At 42.9% G+C, this 23,200-nt stretch overlaps 1 protein-coding gene across 4 annotated transcripts in view; it reads right to left on the reverse strand.

Annotated features, from left to right (window-relative positions):
• Nucleotides 1-2,826: 2,826 nt before the first annotated feature.
• ABCC3 (ATP binding cassette subfamily C member 3) overlaps nucleotides 2,827-23,200 on the reverse strand; it is a 165,837-nt gene continuing 145,463 nt past the window's right edge. For 3 of the 4 annotated variants that reach the window (XM_033961078.1, XM_033961077.1, XM_033961076.1), the window contains 7 exons: nucleotides 20,401-20,527; nucleotides 20,134-20,235; nucleotides 17,736-17,882; nucleotides 14,247-14,405; nucleotides 12,346-12,512; nucleotides 11,233-11,427; nucleotides 5,722-6,582 (listed from right to left, as the gene is read on the reverse strand). In XM_033961078.1, coding sequence (XP_033816969.1) covers nucleotides 6,474-6,582; nucleotides 11,233-11,427; nucleotides 12,346-12,512; nucleotides 14,247-14,405; nucleotides 17,736-17,882; nucleotides 20,134-20,235; nucleotides 20,401-20,527 — 1,006 coding nt within the window. In that variant the 3' untranslated portion in view covers nucleotides 5,722-6,473. Of the gene's footprint in view, nucleotides 3,410-5,721; nucleotides 6,583-11,232; nucleotides 11,428-12,345; nucleotides 12,513-14,246; nucleotides 14,406-17,735; nucleotides 17,883-20,133; nucleotides 20,236-20,400; nucleotides 20,528-23,200 lie in introns of those variants that run through there. The other variant, XR_004540886.1, reaches the window with a different exon arrangement.

The following is a 23,200-nucleotide window of genomic DNA, read 5'->3' on the forward strand; positions in this document are numbered from 1 at the left end:
TGCATTGAAAGCAGTGCATGCACATAGATCTCATGCATATTCATTGGGGAAATCCTGAAAACCCGACTGGATTCCGGCCCTCGAGGACCGACTTTGACACCTGTGCCGTACAACGTTCCCCGGACTCTCCGGTCTACCTCTAATAACCTATTAACAGTTCCATCCCTGAAAATAATTGGAACTAGAAGACAGGATATGTTTTCAGTTACAGCCCCTCTTTTATGGAATTCTATACCTCAACACATAAGAGATGAAAAGGACTTTGTCTCATTCAAAAAAAATTTGAAAACTTACCTCTTCAGAGATGCGTTTAATCTATGATTTTCCGATCTAGAATTCCTAATTATCTGGCATACTACTTTATATTTTACCCTCCCTCATGTTACCTTCCCTTTTACGTTTTTCAACTCTGGCAAAGAAATTGTAACTTTCCCCTCTTATCCTCCCCGATTCATGTCTTGTCTCACTTAGTAAGTTTTAATTTACGTTATTGTATTTGCTGTCCACCTTTTAATTTGAATTGTACATCGCTTAGGAAACTAAATAAATGATTTTTCAAGCATTAATAAAACTTGAAACTTCTGTTTCAAGCATTAATAAAACTCACCTTTTCAGTTCTGTCAAAAACCCACTGCCATGGGTGTAGGGGTGTTCACTAAAGTTACACTATAGTAAAGCCCCCCCTTTTTTGCACAGGTTCAAATTAGTTTAGCTCACCAGAAAGGCATGTGCAGAAAATTTTGCACACTAAGTTTTACAAATTGGATAACTCGGTTATAGAATACAGCTAAATGGGTGTCCTATGAAAAAATTGATTTTGCACAGGAAATTAACATGCACAAAGCCTAGAACATGTGAGCACACAACATATTTAGATCCATGGTAATGAGGCTTTTGGCTATTTGGCACAGGAGAACTGTGCAGAAGACCACAAAGCTTCGACTAACTCCAGGTCCCAGTAGGCCTACTTGATTAGCTTAGAACTTTTGCAGTACCAATAGTGAGGATTTCACACCCTTTTTCTTACCTTTACTAAAAGCATAATGAGCAACTTTTATTAGAGAATTTAGAAAATGTTCTGGGCTGACAAAAAGTTGTAGACATAATGCATACACATCTATTCTGGAATGCTATTCTGTACATAAATATTGGTATCCCTCATTTTTATGTACAGAATATCGTTCAAGCAGATGTGTGCATATGCACCTGTGACTGCCAATTTTCTCACAAAACATAGCTGTCACTAATGTGTCCTGTCCTGTGCTCCTTCCAAGTTTACACAAGTTTTGGGTATAGAGATGGATTTATATATTATTTGGTTACTGCATTGAGGAGCAAAACTGCTATTTTGTGTTAGGAAGCTGAGTGCTAGGTTTCTGCATCAGCTCAATCAAGCACACTACTTCCTCTCAGTACTAGGCTTTACATATTAGTTAGCTTAGCTTTGGCACACAATTTCATGGGGCACCCTATGCAAAAACAGGCTTCATGTAGATAATGGACTTAAATATGCTTAGTACTGCTAACAAGACTTAATTACTCTGCACAAATACAGAGAAGTGAGCAGAAGAGACAGATGAGCACAATATTAGGGCACAAAGTATTTATTTACTTTTTTATATACTTCCTACAAGCCCAAAAGCTATTGAAGCAGTGTATATTAAAGTACAGATTACAAGGGGCAAATGAAAGTTTCCAGCCTAACCAAGAAAGAGTAAGATTAGCATCACAATTCTAATAGGGGCATTTTCAAAATAAGACATCCAAAAAAGGCATAAATCAGCACTTGGATGTTTTTCTTGCCAAAATGTCCAAGTGCTAATTTTTGAAAGTCTTTCTGGATGTCTTGCAAGGCATCCTAGCCGCTGTGCATCCAAAACTAAAGGGGGGGGGTGTTGGAGTCTTGTTCTAGACAGGCTTAGATTTTGACATCTTATGGCAGCGATCTTGAATTTCCTGATTTGAAAATAAAAGTCTCTGCCTCAAAAGAGGTGTGATGGGACTCCTCAGGCCAGGATACCTTGTATTCATGCCAGATTTACAATAGATGCCTATCTGAGGATTGTCCATGTCCCACGTGGGAGCTGCTGGCTTAGCCTCCACTAGTCTCTTGGGGGGGGGGGGGTCTTAGTACACAGATGGTGCGAGGGCCAGAGAAAAAAGTCCAGGTGTAAGCCGAGGATCAGCGCAAGTGTGTCCTCAGCAAAGCACAGTTGTAAAACCCCAGAAAGGAACTCGTGAGTGTCCTCAGGGGCTGTCTGGACATGGGTTCCCCCTGAATTCATCAATATGATGTTTGTAAGCTTACACAATTAATAAAGGCCGCACAGAACCCTTGGGGGATCACTGCAATGCTATTGCCAGGGATTCCCCTCCACAAGAGCGCAATTCCCCAGCAACAGAACCAAGTGCAAGACGGGGAGGTCCATTCTGAAAAAAGCTAGGATGAAGAGGGCTCTATTTCAATGCTTTTACTCTCCCATTCAGGGTCCTTACTGCAGCAGGAGATGCTGCTTCAATTCTAGGGGGGCCGAATCCAGAACTGGTGGAGACCTCTGATCATGGAGAGAACCCGACTGTGCGCAAGCTGTTTAAGTCCTCAGTGCTTCACATCCTCTTCGATTACCCTTTGTATTATGGCAGAGCTTGATATACCTCTTACCCAGCTGTTTCTTTTGGTGGTTGCTATTGTTCTGTGTGTTGTATTCTCAATAAAAATTAACATAGAAAATGACGCCAGAAAAGGGCCATAGCCCATCAAGTCTGCCCACCCAAACTGACCCACCCCCCTAGGTTTACTTTCCTAGAGATCCCACTCCTAACGACCCAACTCTTAACTCTATCCTCTTAGGGATCCCACGTGGGCATCCCATTTACTCTTAAAATCTGGCATGCTGTTGGCCTCGATTACCTGTTTGAACGTAAGTCCTCAGTGCTTTTGGAGATGATCACGGACTCCAGGAATTAAACACAGAGACTTCACAGTTGTCTACTATACAGTGCTCATTTATGAGCAGCACAAAAGTACAGACCACCTGTTTTTCCTCTCATCAAGACATTACAAAAATGCTCACAGACCACTGGGAGATCCCAGAGAGGCCCCTTCAGATGGACAAAACCTTGGCAAGGCTTTATCTGATGGATGCTTAATTTAACCAGCTCTTTGTTCCATTGAAAGTGAATTCCCTGATGGTGCAAGTTACCAAGCATACCTCCCTTCCTAGTGAAGATGGACTGCTGGTTGGACTTTGTGCATAAGAAGTTCTTCAAGGCCACGACCTCAGGTTTGAAAGCAGCTGCAATGGTGTCTTTTTTGCCCAGGTTTGCCACTCTAGAGTTGCACCGTGATTCGGAGGCCGGGAGGGATCACCAATTTCTAAGGTCTGGAGTAGATTATGTAGCTGATGCTCTGTATTAGAGAATGACATAGGGAAAAAATTTGTCTCCGTCTCCGCAAGCTCGGTCTCCATCCCTGCTCCGTTCCCACAAGCTCAGTCCCCGTCCCCACCTCATCCCCATAAACCATCTGATCCCATCCGCACAAGCCTCGAATAGTTTTATACTGAACTTATTTTATTAAAGTATAAAAAGAAATAATATCCTGTATAATTGTCATTTAATAAATCACAAATAATACAGAGCAAGTCCCTGTACCCCTCCCTATTCTGTTTCCTCTCCAGGGCTGACCATGCTTTGGTACGATCTGAGGAACTGGAGGACAGTCCAGAGAGATGGGAAGTGAATGCTAATGAGGCTCTCTACAAGAATTCTCATGAGAAGGGATTGACTACCCACAAGTTCAGGAATAGAAAGAAGATTACCGATGTAAGAACCTAATCTTTCCCTCAGCTAAAGCTCATGGAGAGATGTTCTGATATTCTCAAGAATTTTTTGATACAGGACAGAATTCATGGTTCCTTCAATAATGGCAAATTTTCCAGGACCTTCCATACCATGCTACCACTATGTTTGACACTGCAGAGAGAAGGCTTCTGGGGCAGGCTGAATGCAGCAGGCTTATCTCACTCAGCTGCCGGTGACCCAAAGAAAATTGAATTACAGTGCCAAGGAGGTAAGAAAGAGGGGGAAAGCCACCAGACTCCGTGTAAGCCAGCCCTACCAAACTCGGACAGATTCCCCAAATTTAAAAAACTGGACACCCAGACAGTCCTCTAATAAGAGGACATTTAGAGGACATGTCTGGGTTTTCTCAAACGTATGGTAACCCTAGTCCCAGAGTTTTAGAAAAGGCTTTGTAACCCTTTTCCAGACTGATATAGTTTAACAACATTTTTTCATCTCTTCTGGAATTTTCTTCATTTGTGGCAGAGCATTCTTATAGAAACTTTGTGGTGACTACTTCAGTCTCATGGTAATGTTGAATATATACTGCCACCCCCCTTTTACTAAACCATGATAGCGGTTATTAGTGCAGGGAGCTGCGCTGAATGCTCCACACTGCTCCCAACGCTCTTAGAGTTCCTATGGGCGACGGGAGCAGCACTGAGCTTTCAGCGCAGCTCCCTGCGCTAATAACCACTATTGCGATTTAGTAAAAGAGGGGGATAGTGAGGTTTAGATTCAACAGGGCTGATTGCATTCAAGCCTGACTATGTTCAAACAGACAAACCGAATTACCAATTAAATTTTGACAATTGATGGATTAACTAAAGGAGTAGTTATTTTTTCACAAGATGATTTGGGTGTTGGATAAATGTGTTCCTTAGATAAATGAAGTGATAATTTAAAAAAACTGTTGTGTTTACTTAGGTTCTCTTTAATGTTACATTTTGTTTAAAGATAAGAAACCATTCAGTATGAAATATATATACAATAATAGGGAAATGGGGGATTTTTCATATCACTGTACATTCAAGGCATCCTCTGTGCCACATATGCTAAGACAAGCAAGGGCCCACTTGTTTATCAAATAGCACCTACATAGGCACCTATCTATGGTGCCGTTATAGGATTACCCTTCACAGATGCATATGTGGTCACAGTTTTATAAAAGCTATTTCTGCATGTAAGGCATGATATATACACGAAAAAAGCTTTATAAAAGCCCTCCTCCCCTAACACACACACATCGGATTAAGTTTATTAATAGTGACCTAAATCTAGCTGATCAAATATTGACTAGCTAGTTTTAGAAGAAATTTCTGCTGAAAGTTATCACTTCTGTTCAGGGGGGTTTTGAAAATTGACATCAAAGCATGCAATGACATTCAGAGGTCAATATTCAGTGTGACAATATTAAGCAGACAGGAGCAGCACTAAATATTGGCCAGCAACTGCATAACTTCTAGGTGGCTAACCCCAGATACTCAATGCTGGTGCCTGTAGATGGCCTGGCATTGGATGTCCGAGTTTAATTCAGTACTACTATTTATCATTTTTAGAGTGCTACCAGATGCATGCAGTGCTGTACATAACACACAAGAGAAAGTCCCTGCTAAGAGATAGCTTAAAATCTAATTGTGACACGACAAAAGGATGAATCTATACATGCTGTTTAGGTAAGGAATTACAGAGGGAATGACAAGGCAGATAGGGTAGGGATCTATAAAGGGAATGACAAACAGATATGGGTGCTTTACAAGTGGGTTGGAGTTAGGACTTAAAAGCAGCTTAAAAAAGTGTGTTTCTGGCATGGATTAATAAAACCAAAGAAAGGATCAGAACAGGACAAAACCTTAAATACAGCTGAATGCCACAAGCTGAAGCATGTGGGGGATGAAACTCGTGTGTTTTTTTTTTTGTTTTGTTTTTCTTTTTGCACTATGAAAAAATTATTTATCTTTTTTAAGAATGGATGGGATTTGTCTAACTTTGGCAACTGATGAGGAATTCTGGTTATTTAGTCCAATTTTGTTAAAAAAATAATAAACAGATCTGAGTACCATAAAAATAGAATTTACTATAAAAGCACCACTATAATTGATCAAGAGTTACTGCATATCGCCGAGGGATACACGAACGTATTTGCTCATGGAATGTTGCTTTCTGATTCTTCTCTAAAGACGCTGCCAAAGGCATTTTCAAAGTTCAGGTGACGATCTTGACATCTCGCAAGATGAGCAGAGCCAGCTTGCAAATTTTGAAAATACTGTCATGCCAGGCTAACAGGTTAGCTAGAGTGGTGTGCCAAGCAAAGGCAAGATTTTATCACAGGAACCCATTGCAGAGGCAGATTTGATTGAGAACCCCTTACCATCAAAACATATATGAAAATGTCGCAAGTGTTTTTGTACTCGGAACCTTATTTTTAGAGTTCATGGAAGAAAAGAGAGGAGTTGGCATCAACTGTGAAAGTTGCCCGGTATGACTTCAGGTTCATCCTTAGATTTAAACTCCATACAAGTGTCAGTATACATCTAGAGGATTTATTCTTGATAAAGAGGTTGGCTTTGGATTCCTTCCATCATAGGCTTCTTATGGCCATGCACCATTCCTTGGAGTTTTCACCCACTCTATGCCAGACCAGCATCTTTTACCATGCCATAGAAAATTCCTCTCATAGCTAAAAGGTTAGTTGGAGTGTCATATTCTGCAATTTTCCCCTTGTCTAAAACAAGAATTCTACAAAATACAAACATAAACAGTAATTAAGTACAGTCTTATTTTAGCTCTTTATAAATGATCTATTCACACAAAATGCCTGGAAATAGAATACTATTAAATCTGTAACATATTTCCTGAAACACTTGGAAGCCATTAGTCTCAGGTAGGGCTACATGTTAATCATGTCATTATTAATCATGATTAATAATCGCTTATTACCCACCTTCCTCCCTCCTGTTATCGCCCCACTCCCCCTCATGCATGGTTAAGCATCTCTTCTTCCCCCCTCCCCTGCCCATAACCCTCTCTTGCCTCCTTCCACCCCTCTCTTGACCCTCTTTTGTCTCCTTCCACATGATGGCAGACCCATCCAGTCTGCTCATCTGCAGCATCCACTATCTCCTCTCCCTAAGAAATCCCATGTGTCTGTCCCATTCTTTCTTGAATTTAGACAGAGTCATTGTCTCCACCACCTCTACCGGGTGACTATTCCATGCATTTACCACTCTGTAAGTAAAAAAAAGTACTTCCTTAGATTACTCCTGAGCCTATCACCTCTTAACCTTATTCTATGCCCTCTCACTGGAGTTTCCTTCCAACTGAAAGAGACTCGCCTCATGTGTATTTATGCCACATAAGTATTTAAATGTCTCTATCATATCTCCCCTCTCCCACATTTCCTCCATTTTAGTTGCCTTCCTCTGGACTGACTCCATCCTGTTTATATCTTTTTGAACGTGCTGTCTCCAGAATTGTACACAGTATTCTAAATGGGGTTTCACCAGAGTCTTATACAGGGGCATCAATATCTCCTTTTTCCTACTAGCCATTCTTCTCCCTATGCACCCAGTGGCAGCTATACTCAAAGGCTGCCTGCAGACTGCACTGGATTTTTCCCTCTGATCCATCCCGCCCTTCTGAAAACAGGACATTGGTGGGATGGGTCAGAGAGAAAGACCCAATGCAGACCACAGGCAACCTTTAATTATGGCTGATGGTAGTTCAGCAGAGCCAAAGACTTGCTTGCTTTTCAAAAGGTACAGCAGAGGGGAAGAGGAACTTGAGAGAGAGCCACAGGCAGGTATGGGAGGGGGAAAAGAGATGGCAAGCTGGGCAGGGGGGAGGAATAACAGAGATTTACAGGTAGGTTTGAGGGAGGAGGTAGAAAGAGGAGAGATGCTGAACTGAGGGAGAGAAGGTGGAGGGAGAGAAAAAACAGAGATAACGGACCCGTCCTAAAGTTGGAGAGGGTGGAGTTGAAGGAAGAAAAAGAGAGAGTTATTGGACTGAGGAGGAGGTTGGGAAAGATAATGGACTTGGGAGCAGGAGAAAGAAAGATATTGGGCCTTTAATCAGTGGAATAGCCTTGGGAGGCTACTTTGGGCTCAGCCTCCTCCAAAGCTGCAGAACCTGTTTAGTGGCTGGTGGGATGACCAAAGCACCAACAGTCAAAGCATTCTGCTGCCATAGCTACCTCCTTCCTCCTTGTACTGCCTCAAGCATGAGGAAATCAGCAGCATGCCTCCAGCCATAGACTTATGCACTCAGTTTGTGTGTGAATTGAGCATACTCGGTGAGTGCTGGCATTGGCAGTTGGAAGCCAATTTCCTTGCTTCTGGGGCAGTATGAGGAAGGCGGTGGATTTGGCAGCAGCAAAGGTATGATATCTAATGCTGGGGAGGGTGGACAGAGAGGAAATGTGTGGTCCCTCCCAATCCATATTGTGCTGCCTCCCCATTATTGCAGTCTTTCTCAAGTCGGTCCTGAAGTACCTCCTTAACAGTCAGGTTTTCAGGATATCCACAATGAATTGGTATGAGATTGGTTTGTGTACACTGCCTCCATTGTATGCAAATATTTTCTATACGTATTCATTGTAGATATCCTGAAAACCTGACTGGAAAGGGGATACTCCAGGACCGACTAGAGAAGTATTGCCTCATTGGACTAATGGCTATGCACCTGCCTTTAATTGTGCAATTAAAAAATTTTTAATCCAAAATGGATTCCTAATCTCAGGAAAACAAAGACATTTCTGAGGATGATTTTTTTAAAAGAGATGTAGTAGAGCTGGGGTAGGACATTCCGGTCCTCGAGAGCTGTATTCCAGTCGGGTTTTCAGGATTTCCCCAATGAATATGCATTGAAAGCAGTGCATGCAAATAGATCTCATGCATATTCATTGAGGAAATCCTGAAAACCCGACTGGAATACAGCTCTTGAAGACCGGAGTTCCCTACCCTGCAGTAGAGGCTCAAAAGAAACAAAGACATTTGGAATGAGATTCACAACACTGTGAGTCATCAGAATGTAAAGCAGGGGTAGGGAACGCCAGTCCTCGAGAGTCGCATTCCAGTCAGATTTTCAGGATTTCCCCAATGAATATGCATTGAAAGCAGTGCATGCAAATAGATCTTATGCATATTCATTGCGGAAATCCTGAAAATCTGACTGGAATACAGCTCTCGAGGACCGGAGTTCCCTACCCCTGATGTAAAGCAACAAGAAGTAATTTTTTCCTGGAAAATAATTAAGTGCTAACTAACAAAGGCTTTGTTTTCCTAAAAATATGCTAAGAAATGGGCTTAGACTAGAGTGTCTTACATGGGCCTTTCCAGTGCGCTAAGCCCATTTCTAGCGAGACTGTCAGAAAGGGATTTTTCCATTTTGTTTCATTAATGACCCTGTGCTAATATTATTTTAAAAAATTACCACGGGAACATTTGGGGCCTGATTCTCTAAAAGTGCGTCCTGATTTTAGGCAGCTGTAGGCGTCCTATAGCTGTCTAATCAGCCAATCTGGATGCACGTTTTTTTAAAAAAATGCTCCCCAGGCAGGCCACCTATATTGAAGGCGAGGCCCGCAAGACACCTAGGCCCTGATTCTGAATAGGACGCCCGGGAGAGGCGTCCTATTCAGAATCGGCCTAAACTAAACCCCGATTCTGTAACCGGCGTCCATGTTACAGAAGCGGGTTAGAGAAACGGGTTAGATTAGACACGGCCCGCTACACTTATCGCGGCAAGGGATCTCTCTGCCGCTATAAGTATAGCGGGCCGCGGCCCCCTGACCAGGAGGGTACCCAAACCCTCTGCCCGAAGACGCACCCCCCCACACACTACCGACCGCCCCCCCGACATTACCGATCTCCACAATATCGATAGCTGGCAGGAGGGTGCCCAATCCCTCCTGCCCGAAGGCGCACACCCCCCCCGACACTACCGACCACCCCCCCCGACATTACCGATCCCCCCCCGACAATATCGATAGCTGGCAGGAGGGTGCCCAATCCCTCCTGCCCGAAGACGCACCCCCCCCCGGCGCTAACCCCCCCTCAAACCTCCACTCCACCAAACCTGTTCTTAGATGGGTCTTGCACGTCTTGAGCCGGCAGGCACGCCTCGTCGAAATGAAGCAGGCCCGCCCCTTCCCGGCCCATCCCGCCGAAGCCTAAGGCCTGATTGGCCCAGGCTCTAGAAGCCTGGACCAATCAGGCCTTAGGCATAGCGGGTCCGCCCATCCCCACTAAGTCTAAGGTCTGATTGGCCAATCAGGCCTTAGATTAAGTGGGGATGGGCGGACCCGCTATGCCTAAGGCCTGATAGGTCCAGGCTTCTAGAGCCTGGGCCAATCAGGCCTTAGGCTTCGGCGGGATGGGCTGGGAAGGGGCGGGCCCGCTTCATTTCGACAAGGCGTGCCTGCCGGCTCAAGACGTGCAAGACCCATCTAAGAACAGGTTTGGTGGAGTGGAGGTTTGGGGGGGGTTAGCGCCGGGGGGGTGCGTCTTCGGGCAGGAGGGATTGGGCACCCTCCTGCCAGCTATCGATATTGTCGGGGGGGATCGGTAATGTCGGGGGGGGGGGCGGTTGGTATGTCGGGGGGGCGGTCGGTAGTGTCGGGGGGGGTGGGTGCGTCTTCGGGCAGAGGGTTTGGGCACCCTTCTGGTCAGGGGGCCGCGGCCCGCTATACTTATAGCGGCAGAGAGATCCCTTGCCGCGATAAGTATAGCGGCCGCGTCTACTTACAATGTAGGCCAGCATTTTGCTGGCCTACATTTTAAGCTTCTCCTCTACTAGGGAGACGCGTAGGGCCGCCTAGGTTCAGCCTAAGGCCCGCCTAAGGCCCTTAGACGAGCTTAGGCATCTTGCGGGTCTCCCTAGGCTCCCGGAGGTGCCTTCAGGCTTGCCTGGGGAGCATTTTTTTTTTTAAAAACGTGCATCCCGATTGGCTGATTAGACAGCTATAGGACGCCTAAAATCGGGATGCACTTTGGAGAATCAGGGCCTTGCTGCCTCCTATTTAGGAGGCGCTAAGGACTCCCATTTAATGGATAAGCTAACCAGTTAGTGTAGCAGTAATGTGCACATGCTAGATAGACACAAAACGGAAATGAAGGTATGACCACAGGTCCTGACATGGCCATGTTTTGGCACAATGCCTGCATCGAAGTTGTCTAAAATAGATTCCAGTGCAGCAATTATGATGCAAAAAAGGCCTTAATGCTTTCAGATGCAGCAAAATAACATTCAGTACTGCTCTCATATAAACAACTTTACATGCAAATAACAGCTCTTATAAAATTGTGCATGGGTATATGCATGTAAAAAGTAGGTGCACGAAAAGCACATAATGTAATTTTGGGGACTGAGACAGGACTCCTCAGGTACCTAGTATAATCCATGATTGTATTCAGTCTGTGTGCTATAGTCAGGACTGTACAGTCTTCAAACTGTGTTCTTATTGTCATCTGAATCAGGTCATCAGTCTCTAAATCCACAGCTGCAGTTGCTTCATCCAGTACCAAAATGCGAGTTTTACGCAAGAGGGCTCTTGACAGGCAGACGAGCTGTCTTTGCCCAACACTAGAAATAATAGAGGAATAATGATTATGAATGTTTACTTTTGCATCTTAACCGTATACCTAATAGTAAGATATCTCAACAATAACCCCATCCCTAAATATGTTTATTTTTGTCCCTTAACCCTGTTTATAAATTACCTTCTACCCTAATCCTACCATTAGCCATGCATCTTAATTTTCTTCTGACCAGTGGGCTAACTCAATGTCATTGCTACACATGTGAAAGACCTGGTATGATTCCCAGGCCAGCTGAAGACACTGCATAGCAGGGATGGGCAAACATTTTTCCCTGAGTGTCTAACTGGTTGTCTTACCAAAAATAGAAAGTCATTCTTCCATTGGGGAGGGGAAGGAGATGGGGGGGGGGGGCTGCCCCTTTAAAGCAGCATATATGAGGAGATACGATTCTGCCAGCCAGATGAAGACAATCTACCAGCAGATATTCTAATGAAACCTGCTAGCACCAGTGACATCTTCTAGCAGTATCACCATCACATAAGGCTTTTTTTTTCAGCATGCTGCTAAGGTTACTGATGGGGAGTTGATAGCAAGAATAATACAGGTCAGCTACATAGTGGCTGCTGCTGCTTACCCAATCTAGCAAAAGTATGCCACATGCCAACAGCAGTTGAGAGGGAGGGGGGATGAAAGGAGAATGAGCATGTTGCTGCTTGATGCCCTGGGATTTTATATATCCATCCAACCCTCACTTACCTGTCACAGAGACAAACAAACTCCATACACATACCCTATAAAAACACATAATTCACAACCCACATTTCTACATGCACACTAGAGGTCTGCACGGGAACGGGGATTGATGTGGCTACTAGAATACTGACAATTTGCTCAGACTCATCTGCTGAAATTACTCTTGTGCCTATTACAATATAACACAGATGTGCTGGTGAAGTCATACCTGAGATTTTCTCCTCCTTCTGAACATTCATAGTTCAGTTTAGAAGGTTGATTGTTTACAAACTTCTTTAAATGAGCAAGTTCGAGGGCCTTCCAGATTTCTTCATCTGAATATTTATCAAATGGATCCAAATTCATTCTTAGAGTTCCAGAAAATAGTACAGGGTCCTGAGAAGAAAATCGAAAGGGAAAATGTCTCCAAAATCAAGAAATGAAGTAAGTTATCTAAAAGAAATCATGTGTTGCAGTTTTTAAGGCATTTCACACATTTAAGTCTGATTTTATATAGATTGTAAATGTCCTCTGACCCTTATCTAGCTCTTACCTTGTAGTTCCTTTTTCATTACAACTCCTGTAAACCGTGCCGAGCTCCACAACCATGGAGATGGTGCGGTATATAAACCTAAAGTTTAGTTTAGTTTAGATACCCCTGGAATCCTTCAGTAGGGATGTCTACAGAGAAATTCCCCAAGGCCCTACCAAAAGCGGTATAATTTCGACTTTGCAATGATATCATTAGTTAGCCCATTCATGAATTGCTGTAAAACAGGTAGTCAGTTTATTCAGGGCTGTAGGTAATTCTAGTTCAACAGGCATGACTAACTTCACATCATCCACACAGATGTAGAACTGAGTATCATCTACTGAATCAGCTCAACTATTGGCTTAAGGTAGATATTACACAAAATAGTTGACAGTATTGATCCTTGTGGTACCATGCAGGTCAGTGCCTATGGTGGCAATGAGGTGCTACCAAATAGTATGGCCTGTTGCCTATCTTATAGATAGGATCTGTCCCAGGCAAGTACTGTGGCCTGTTGCCTATCTTATAGATAGGATCTGTCCCAGGCAAGTACTGTGCCACTGAAATCTGTTTCTGGCAATCATGTTAGTACGATATTGTGGTCTACTAGAAGTCTTGGATTTGTACTAACACGGAGGCAAATCCCCCATCTTTGTTCTTGTGAAGGTCATCTAGTATGGATACAAGGCCTGTCTCTATTCCACAACCAGGTCTTAATCCAGACTGACACAATTCTAGCCAGTTTCCCTCTTCTAGTCAATCACTAAGGAGAACGAAGATTGCTTAGTCTATAAGTTTTCATAGAAATGGGATGTTAGATCCTGCCCAGTAACTTTCAAATTTGTCCTGGTCAAGGTTGTTCTTTTTAGCAGAGGATTCACTACTACTCTTTTTTTATGCTGTTGGTAGTTGCCCATTAGAAAGGGAAGAGATCACAGTGGCCTATTCTACGAGGCCCCTGAATGCCTACTGCGGAATCTTTGATGGACAGAGGTCAAAGGATCAATTTTAAGTTCAATTTATTTAATATATCGCAAATAGAAAACCAAGGTTAAAATCTAAACGGTTTACAATGAATATAAATTGGGGAAGGGAAGAACAATACATAAAACAGACATCATTACACTTAAGGAAAAAACCCAATAAGGTTAAGTTATAACCAAAATTATATAGGGAAATTAGAGAAAAGGGAAAAAAGAGAGAGAAATTTATTTTTCCAGTTTAATAGAAACAACTATGAGCAGAACGCTTGAGAAAAATAGAATGCCTTCAATTGAGTTCTGAATGTGAAGAATGATTTTTCTTCACGAAGGTAAGTAGGAAGAGAATTCCACAAAGTGGGCGCCATAACTGAAAACAAAGGTGGTTAGGCCTCCTCTGCAATTGGGTATAAGGAGAGGTAAGTTTTTGTGCTCCTGATAGGAGACTGGATAAGACTGCTTGTTAATCCTGGAATGACTTTTAGTTTTGTTGTCTTATGTCTGCTGCTTTGTTGGACTATTTGTTTGCAGAAGCATTTGTCTCTTCTATTTGTCTGGATCTAATTTTCAAGTAGCCTATTTACAGGGTAAAAGTGTGTTAAAAAGTGGAAGATTTACCTGAGGGATAATAGTTAGTCTTGATCTTAAATCCTGAAGGCCAATCTCGGTTATATTTATGCCATCTATTTTAATTATTCCATCTGCAGCCTCCAGGATCCTGAAGAGACAGAGAGTCATAGATGACTTTCCAGCACCAGTCCTTCCAACAATTCCAACCTGGAGAATGCAAAAATCATTGGATTAGCAAGACATCAGAAAGTCGGCTTCAAAAATCGGCACTTGGTGAGAAAAACAAAAGTTTGAAGCAAGCAACTGCCTTCCGAGAAACTTTTGGGGAGAAATTTAGCACAGAACTGATTGCAAAATATTGGTGAATGCTTATGGTCTTTCTGTTTCTGGATGACATCATCAGCCATGAGGATTTCAATGAAGCAAAGCTAAGGTAGGCTTGCTAGGCTGCTTGTCAAAACATTTCAACATGATTGGTCAAGTGACTTCTGCTTCTTCATTGTTGCTCCCCATGCAGCCCTGCTCTGTCTACAAGAATATTTACTGTTCCCTTTGCCTTGTAAATTTATAATGGGAATAAAATGTCTATTTGATTCAACTAAAAATCCATCACATTTTTCCATTTATTGCAAATTGGAAACATGTTGAAAAAAAAAATCCTAATCCCACATTTTATGACAAATGCACATATTGATGTTATGAAATGCATACTACATACTACTGTACTTATGTATCCCATTTCTGCATTCTGACTGATGTACACATGTACGTAAAACCTTGTTTATACAATGATACTTCATCCATATTTCTCTACATGTGTGCATGTACCATTACTATGTGCATATTTGTTGCATATCTTTTATGGAAATTAACCAAAAACTCTTATTCTTTGCATAGCTCTCACTGTAACAGATCCCAGCAGCTTGCACTGAGGTTCTCTGCTGTTCATTAATGCTGTCTGAGGTGTGACAATATCAGGATATCCAAAGTGGCTCCAATAGCTATTGAGCTATTGCCATAACTATCCATGACTATGGGGAGTGTGTAGCACAGTAGTTAGAGCTACAGCGTCAGCAACCTGACGTTGTGGGTTCAAATCCCATGCTGCTCCTTGTGACCCTGGGCAAGTCACTTAATCCCCCATTGTCCCAGGTATGTTAGATAGAGTGTAAGCCTGCCAGGACAGAGAGGGAAAATGCTTGAGTACCTGAATGTAAACCACTTGGAGGGGCATAATCAAAAAAAGTCTTAAGTCCCTTTTTGGCCTTAGTCAGTAGATGCTGGAGTTGGCAGCAGGTAAATGTCCATTCTCAAAAAAACATCCAAATTGAGGGTTTGTTGTTTGTTTTTTTTAGGGGGGGCTTAGAATGGCCTACCTGCACATTCAGCAATCTACTTGCCCAGATTGCTATGTCTATCCCTATACCACATTCCCGACCAAAATATCGCGCAAGTCCCAAATGCCCAAACCCAGACCTTGTAGGCAAAGGAGGGGCCAGGCGTTCGGGGGGTTCACGGGAGATGTCTTTGGCAGGAGGGTTTGGGATCTTGTTGGGGGGAGGGGATCATGATTGCGGCAGGAGAGATTAGGCATCTCTCCTGCCATGATCATTGCAGTGGGGGGTGGGCTGCTGAGCTGATCTCAGTAGCCGCGATCAGCTCAGCGACCCCTATTTGGAACTTATACCTTAGAGAATGACACAGGGAAAAAATTTGTCCCCATCGCCACCCTGTCCCCGCGACCATCATCCCTGTTCCCGCCCGTCCCCGCAACTACTATCCCCGCAGCATCCATACAAGCCTCAGTACTGCAATATTTAGCTTATTCCTTCCTTTTAAACCAAAATTCTGGCTGCTGAACTAGAGAAAGAGATGTTCAGCTGGCAGGGCTTTGTTTATAAATTTTTATCAACACAACTAATATACTACTTTATCCTAAAGCAAAAAATAAAATAAATAAATAGAAATTTATGTTTTCTGGTTTCTGCTTTCCTCATCTCATTCAATTCCTTCCATCCACTGTCTGCCTTCTCTCTGCATCTTCCATTTGCTCTGTAACTGTGCCTCTCCCTTCACCCCTCCCCCCAATTGGTCTGGCACCCATCTTCTTCCCTCCGCTCCCCCCATAGTCTGGAATCTCTGTCTTCTTCCCTTCCAGTGTCTTTTCCTCACTCTCTGTTCACCATTTCCCTTCAGAGTCTTCTCCCCACTCTGTCTTCCACATTTCCCTTCAGCATCTTCTCCCCACTCTATGTTCCCCATTTTCATTCAGCATCATCTCCCCACTCTGTCTTCCCCATTTCTCTTCAGCATCTTCTCCCCATTTCCTTTCAGCGTTTGTTCCTCTCCACCCCTCTTCAGCATCTGTTCCTTTCTTTTCCACCACCACCCTTCCCTCTCGCCACCTCACGGCCCTTCAGCACTCCTCGTGCGGCCCGAGAATCAACCTCCCTCCCCCTTACCTTCGCGGCGTGTTTTAAGTTACTTTCCAGAGTAACTTGCTCAAGCCTGCCGAGCCTGCCTGCAGTTGCGTTTGTCTGTAGGCAGAAGCTTGTCCTTTGACGCAACCGGATATTGTGTTACAGGAGAAGCTTCCACCCACAGACACACGCGATTGCAGGCAGGCTCGACCGGCTTGAGCAAGTAACTTTGGAAACTAACGCGTCGTGAAGGGGAGGGAGGGAGATAGATTCGGCCGGTAGGTAGGAAGGGCGGTGGATGGCCTTGTCCCCATGCCCGCAGTGAGCACTCCCCCCCCTATCGTTTTGGCGGGTTACCCATGGCTAGCCGTGGGTAACAGCCACCGTGTCATTCTCTATTATACCTGTTTTGACTTGGTCTAAGAAGAAACAAACAAAAAAAAAAGGGGGAGAAATGATGTTCCTGAGATGGACTTTATTAATATTAAAATAATATTAAAACTTGGCAAACCACATAAAAACCACTAGTCTTTTTGATCATCCAAGTACCGATATAGGCCACTTTTTTGAACGTGTGTTTTTTTTTTAAAATTATGAGCCCCTTAGGCTATAAGTGGTATATAAATACTACAAATAAATAGATCTCTTCTTAAAGGGTAGTATGGTATTTATATTCTGCCTTATTCAATTTTCCTCAGCCCAAATAACTGAGATCAGAGCTGTTTTAACTCGAAGGTGGATTTAGAAAAATTTCAGTAAAATGTGCAACACTCTGTAAATGACAGCATACTAACCCGCATGGTCCATTCAGTCTGCCCAAGAAGGCGGCCAGAGCAGATATCCACAACCCTGTGCAGGTTATAGTCGTTCATGCTTAAACACTGGTTGACAATTTGCCATCATGCCAACCACATGTAGGCAGTTAAATGTGATGCGGTCATAGGACAATACATATATGTTAAAACCAAAAGTATTGCTAACAGTATTTAACTTGTTAATTTCAACATTAAGACGTTTTCTCCTTCCCTCATATCCTACAGATCAATCACGCCGTGCATGCTTTCAGGATTGTTAGAATTCTTAAAACACCAAATTTGATGAGTAAATTTTTTTGTACCTTTTCTCCACCGTTCACGTTGACAGTAAGGTCCCTCAGCACTAGATCCAGGCCTGGCCTGTACCTGACAGAGTAATTCAGAAAGTCCACCTTCCCATGGCCTGGCCACTCCTGCGGAGGTCTTTTGTCTTCAACTATCCAGGGAGCCTATAAAACCCCCCACAAAGATACAACAGGCGTTCATGAGTGTTGAGATCTTTAATTAGTAACAATACCACCCTTCCCTCTTCCCACATGAAAAACAGAGATATTATCCACCCTCTCACCCTCTATGAATTAATTGCATGTTCTGCATGCAACACCAACTATGAACGGTGTGATCTGTAACCAGAATTAATAATTAAATTTCCCATGTATGGAAAAAGATTGGCTCTTCAAATTTTCCCACCTCTCTCCCCTCCAAGTCAGAGATACATAAACAGATTCATATGTGCATGAGCGGTTGGAAAGAATTATGTATGCTTTCCCCCTTGATAAAAATACCATCCTTCATCTATTAAAATATTGAACCTTTATTTCTTTTTGAGTAAATCACTTACAAATACTCGTACCTTTTTCCTATTAAGAACATTTTAAATTGTTTTTGAGAGTTCTTTGGAATAGTTAGTGCTGGCTCGAAGGTCTGTAACACCCTGAGCCAGCTATTGGTTTGGCACCCTGTGCCAGCTTTAGCTCCAGCATCCACTCCCCAGTGCCACCCTCTCCCCAGTTTACCTTTAAATGCAGTTGTCCTGTCTCAAGCACTGGCAGTGTTTCACCTAATGCTACCTGAACCAGCTCCAGCATCTTCCTTCTGCCATGCCCCGCTCTGCCACATTTTGATGTAAAGTTCTGTTTCTGTAGGAGTGTGGCAGCGGGAAGATGCCGGAGCTGGTGCAGGTAGCTCTAGGTGAAGCACTGCCAGTGCTCAAGAGGAGACAACCACATTTAAAAGTAGATGAGGGGGAGTACCCTGAGAGAAAGATGGGGTTTCTACACCCAGGGATGGAAGTTTTGGTCACTGCAGGGAAGCAGTTAATTTGCATACACTGCCTCCACTGTATGCAATAGAGAATGACATGGAAACAAATTTTTCCCCATCCCTGCAGGAACTCAATTTCCCCGTGAGTTTTGTCGCTCTTCCTGTCCTTGTCCCATTCCTGTAAACTCTGCTTCAACCGCACAAGCTTCGAACACTTGTGATTTTAAAATGTGTAAGGCTTATGCAGATCAGGACAGAGCTTGCAGGAATAGGACAGGGAAAGAACTCTCCGGGATGGGAAAATGAGTTCCTGTGGGGACTTGAAAAATTTGTCCCCGTGTCATTCTCTAGCATGCAACTCTCTTTCATTATTCATTGTGGATACCCTTGCAAAACAAGTTTTCCAAGTTTATTTACATTTTAATATACCGACTATCATCGTGTATCTGGACAGTTTACAAAGCTAAAAACATAAAAATAAATTTAAGAATGGGGGTAAAAAGAAAAGGTTGGACATTGAATAGATGAATGCGATGATGTGCGCAAATTTGAGGGGAAGGGGGAAGGAAAGTTTGTAATTACATCATTAAAAATAAAAATAAATGAGAGGAATAAGGGGGAAGAAAAGCTTTGGATTCTCGCCCAGAAATAGCTAAGAAGAAAAAAAATAATAATAATTTAAATTGAATCAGATTGGGCAGACTGGATGGACCATTCGGGTCTTTATCTGCCGTCATCTACTATGTTACTATGTAAAAGACACCAGGAAGGGGGATCGCTTCTTAAAAGTTGAGCTGTTGGAAAAAGGTATTGTTAAACGTTATGGTATGCTTCTTGGAATAAGAAAGTTTTTAGTTTAGTTTTGAATTTATCAAGTGAATTTTCTTGGCGAAGTTGAGATGGCATGGCATTCCATAGGGTTGGAGCTGTAACGAGAAATTAGTGTTTCTAGGGCAATAAAATTCCTTGATTGGGGGGACAGTTAATAAGTTCTGGTCAGCTGATCTGAGGGTCCGTGGAGAAGTGTAAGGGATGATAAGTTTATCAAGAAAAGCTGGTGAATGTGTAACTTTGATTTTAAAGGCCAGCAGTAGAATTTTATATGTGATGCAATGTGAAATGGGCAACCAGTGTGCTTCTCGCAGAAGTGGAGTGATATGGTCATATTTTCCTGCCATTAGATATGAGTTTGATTGCCGTGTTTTGAATAAGCTGCAGACGACGTGATTCCTTTTGGGTGATCCCGTGATATAGGGAGTTGCAATAATCTAGATGAGAAATGACCAATGAGTGAATCAGAGTTGTGATAGTAGCGATTTCAAGGATAGAAGTTAAGGAGCGGATGAGACAAAGTTTGTAGAAGCAACTGCTCTACAGGGCACTGCGTAGCGCGGGGTTGGTCTCTGTAGCAATGATTTCTGACCTATAAGAACACACCTCAGTTTCAGTTTCAGAATATTCCTTCACTCTCTCAACAGCTACAATGTTTGTTTCAAGGTCAGAGGTCATCCTTACCATCCAGTTCAAAGACATCGTTACCTGTGGGGAAATAAGAGAATCACTAACAGTATATGCATGAATGAATAGAAACCTCTAGTGTTACTAGCACAATCAACAGTAGGTTTCAGATACACAAACCAAATTGAGAATTAAAGCAACATGTAAGAAAAATACAGATCCAAACCAGGTAGGGGCTGGACATACCTGCAGTGCATAAGACACCGAAAGTCCCACCAGGCCTGGGCTCAGGTTATTCTTTCCAATCACAGCAAAAAGGGCAGCAAAAAGCACTACGCAACTACCAACAAATTCAACTCGAACACCCAGCCACCTATTACACAAAACATACAAAAGGATACAATGAGTATTTTCTGTAAGACTCTGCAGTAGAAGATAGTTCTCTACACTCTACAGCAGGGGTCTCAAAATCCCTCCTTGAGGGCCGCAATCGTCGGGTTTTCAAGATTTCCCCAATGAATTTGCATGAGATCTATGTGCATGCACTGCTTTCAATGCATATTCATTGGGGAAATCCTGAAAACCCGACTGGATTGCGGCCCTCAAGGAAGGACTTTGGGATCCCTGCTCTACAGCATATAATTCAATGACTATTAGCACAGCGAAATGCAGATGAAGAAAGAACATAAGAGGGGTCATAATTTTTTTTGCAAATTTTCCTAGGTAAATTTGTGCTGCTGTCAGGAGTTACAAGGCACAGGAGAAGTGCTTACATTAGTGGTTCCCAACCCTGTCCTGGAGGACCCCCAGGACAGTTGGGTTTTCAGGATAGCCCTAATGAATATGCATGGGAGCGATCTGCATATAATGGAGGTGACAGGCATGCAAATCTGCTCCATGCATATTCATTAGGGCTATCCTGAAAACCCGACTGGCCTGGGGGTCCTTCAGGACAGGGTTTGGAACCACTGGCTTACATTAGCTACTTTGTTATACAGTGGTGCCTCGCATAACGAACGCCTCGCACAACGAACGCTGCACACAACGAACTTCATGTCTTGATTCACACAACGAACTTCGTTTCACACAACGAACTTCACACAACGAACTTCGTTTCACACAACGAACTTCGTTTCACACAACGAACTTCGTTTCACACAACGAAGTCGCCCGAGCTGCCGATGTATTGCATCCTTCCGCGCAGGCACTGCAGGCAGTCGTTAGTCACTGCGCTTAACTGCCCTCTCTCACTGTATACAGTCGTCCTTTTAAGATAAACTCAATATTTTTTATATATCATGGCTTCTAAAAAAAGCAGGAAGGTGATTTCTGTTGAAATGAAATGGGAAATAATTAGAAGGAGTGAATGTGGGGTAAAACAGTGTGACCTCGTCAAAGAGTTTGGCCTCAGCAAGACCACCAGTTTCACCATTTTGACAAATTTATCTTTTTTTATGTCATCTTAGCATATTTTATGCTGCAGAACGAATTATTTTTTTTAACATGTATTGTTATGGGAAAACGCGTTTCACATAACGAACTTTTCGCATAACAAACTTGCTCCTGGAACGAATTAAGTTCGTTGTGTGAGGCACCACTGTATTAAGTAATGAGGTCAGTAAGGAGAGTCCCATTTGTTCTGTCTGTCCAAATTAGATTGTAAACTCTTCTGAGAAGGGACCATCTATTACATGTTGATTGTACAGTGCTCAGTATACCTTTCAGTGCTATAGAAATGATAAATAGTAGTAGCAGTAGTAGTCCTTATCCAGGGTTTCTTAAGTTGATTCTAGAGTAGCCCCCTAGTCCAGGTGTGGGCAACTCTGGTCCTCGAGGGCCGAAATCCAGTCGGGTTTTCCCCAATGAATATGCATGAGATCTATTTGTATGCACTGCTTTCAATGCATATTCATTGGGGAAATCCTGAAAACCCGACTGGAATACGGCCCTCGAGGACTGGAGTTGCCAACCCCTGCCCTAGTCGGTCTGGTATCCAAGATATCAACAATGAACCAGACAGGCTAAGGGGCATTCCAAAACCAGCTTGAGAAACGCTGTCTTAATAGATGTTGCTAAAATACAGAAAATCCATAATGTACACTAGAAAAGGTTGCTTTAGTACAGTGGCCTCAAACTCGCGGCCCGCCAGGTACTATTTTGAGGCTCTTGGCATGTTTATCATAATCACAAAATTAAAATAAAAGTTTCTTGATCATGTCTCTTTAGCTATAAATGACAATATTATTATTAAGACTTAGCCAAAAGGAAAGATTTATAAACTATAAAGAGTTTTTACCTCATGCAAAATTGTCATTACTTTAATAAAACATTAACTATTTTTTTTCTGAGGCCCTCCAAGTATCTACAAATCCAAAATGTGGCCCTCCAAAGGGTTTGAGTTAAAGACCACTGGCCTATAGGAAGAGGAGATGCAAATGTTAAGAGCCTTAGCCAATAGGGAGAGGAGGAGATAGTGGATGCTGTGGATAGGCCATTTGACCTTTATCTGCCATCATGTTACTATGTTTCCATAAAAATCCAAATACACAAGAAAGGATGTCCAAAAAATCTCAAACTCACAAAAAACCACCCTTCAGAAACCAGGGCTACGTCTCAGAATCTATAGCAAAAAAAAGAAGAAAAGACCTCAGTGTCTAACAGGAGCTCTAAGAAGCTTCCCAAATAGACAAGCCAGTCTCAGACAAAGTTTGAAACTGGCAGACACATCCCTGGTCAAAAAACTCCTTCAAGCTCTATTAATATATTCAGAGTCACACATCTTGTGGTATAAACTTTTTAAATTTTTAAATAATTTTTCATGAGTAGTGTCATAAAAGTCACTTATCTGAACAGATAGCTGTTTAAACGTAGTCCTGAGGTTAGAAAGCAGGAACAAAAAATGCTCCGTGGGAAGTCAGTTGAAAGCTAATTCAAGCATGTCCATTGCAACACTTCCACATTCATCCTCATCCAACAGGGCTCCCTGTTTCGCTACAATGCTTCGTCAGGGATTTTGAGCGTCCTCAATGGACGCTCAAAATCCCTG

The sequence above is a fragment of the Geotrypetes seraphini genome, chromosome 10 (genome assembly GCF_902459505.1).
Source record: "Geotrypetes seraphini chromosome 10, aGeoSer1.1, whole genome shotgun sequence".
In the NCBI taxonomy this organism is placed as follows: domain Eukaryota; kingdom Metazoa; phylum Chordata; class Amphibia; order Gymnophiona; family Dermophiidae; genus Geotrypetes; species Geotrypetes seraphini.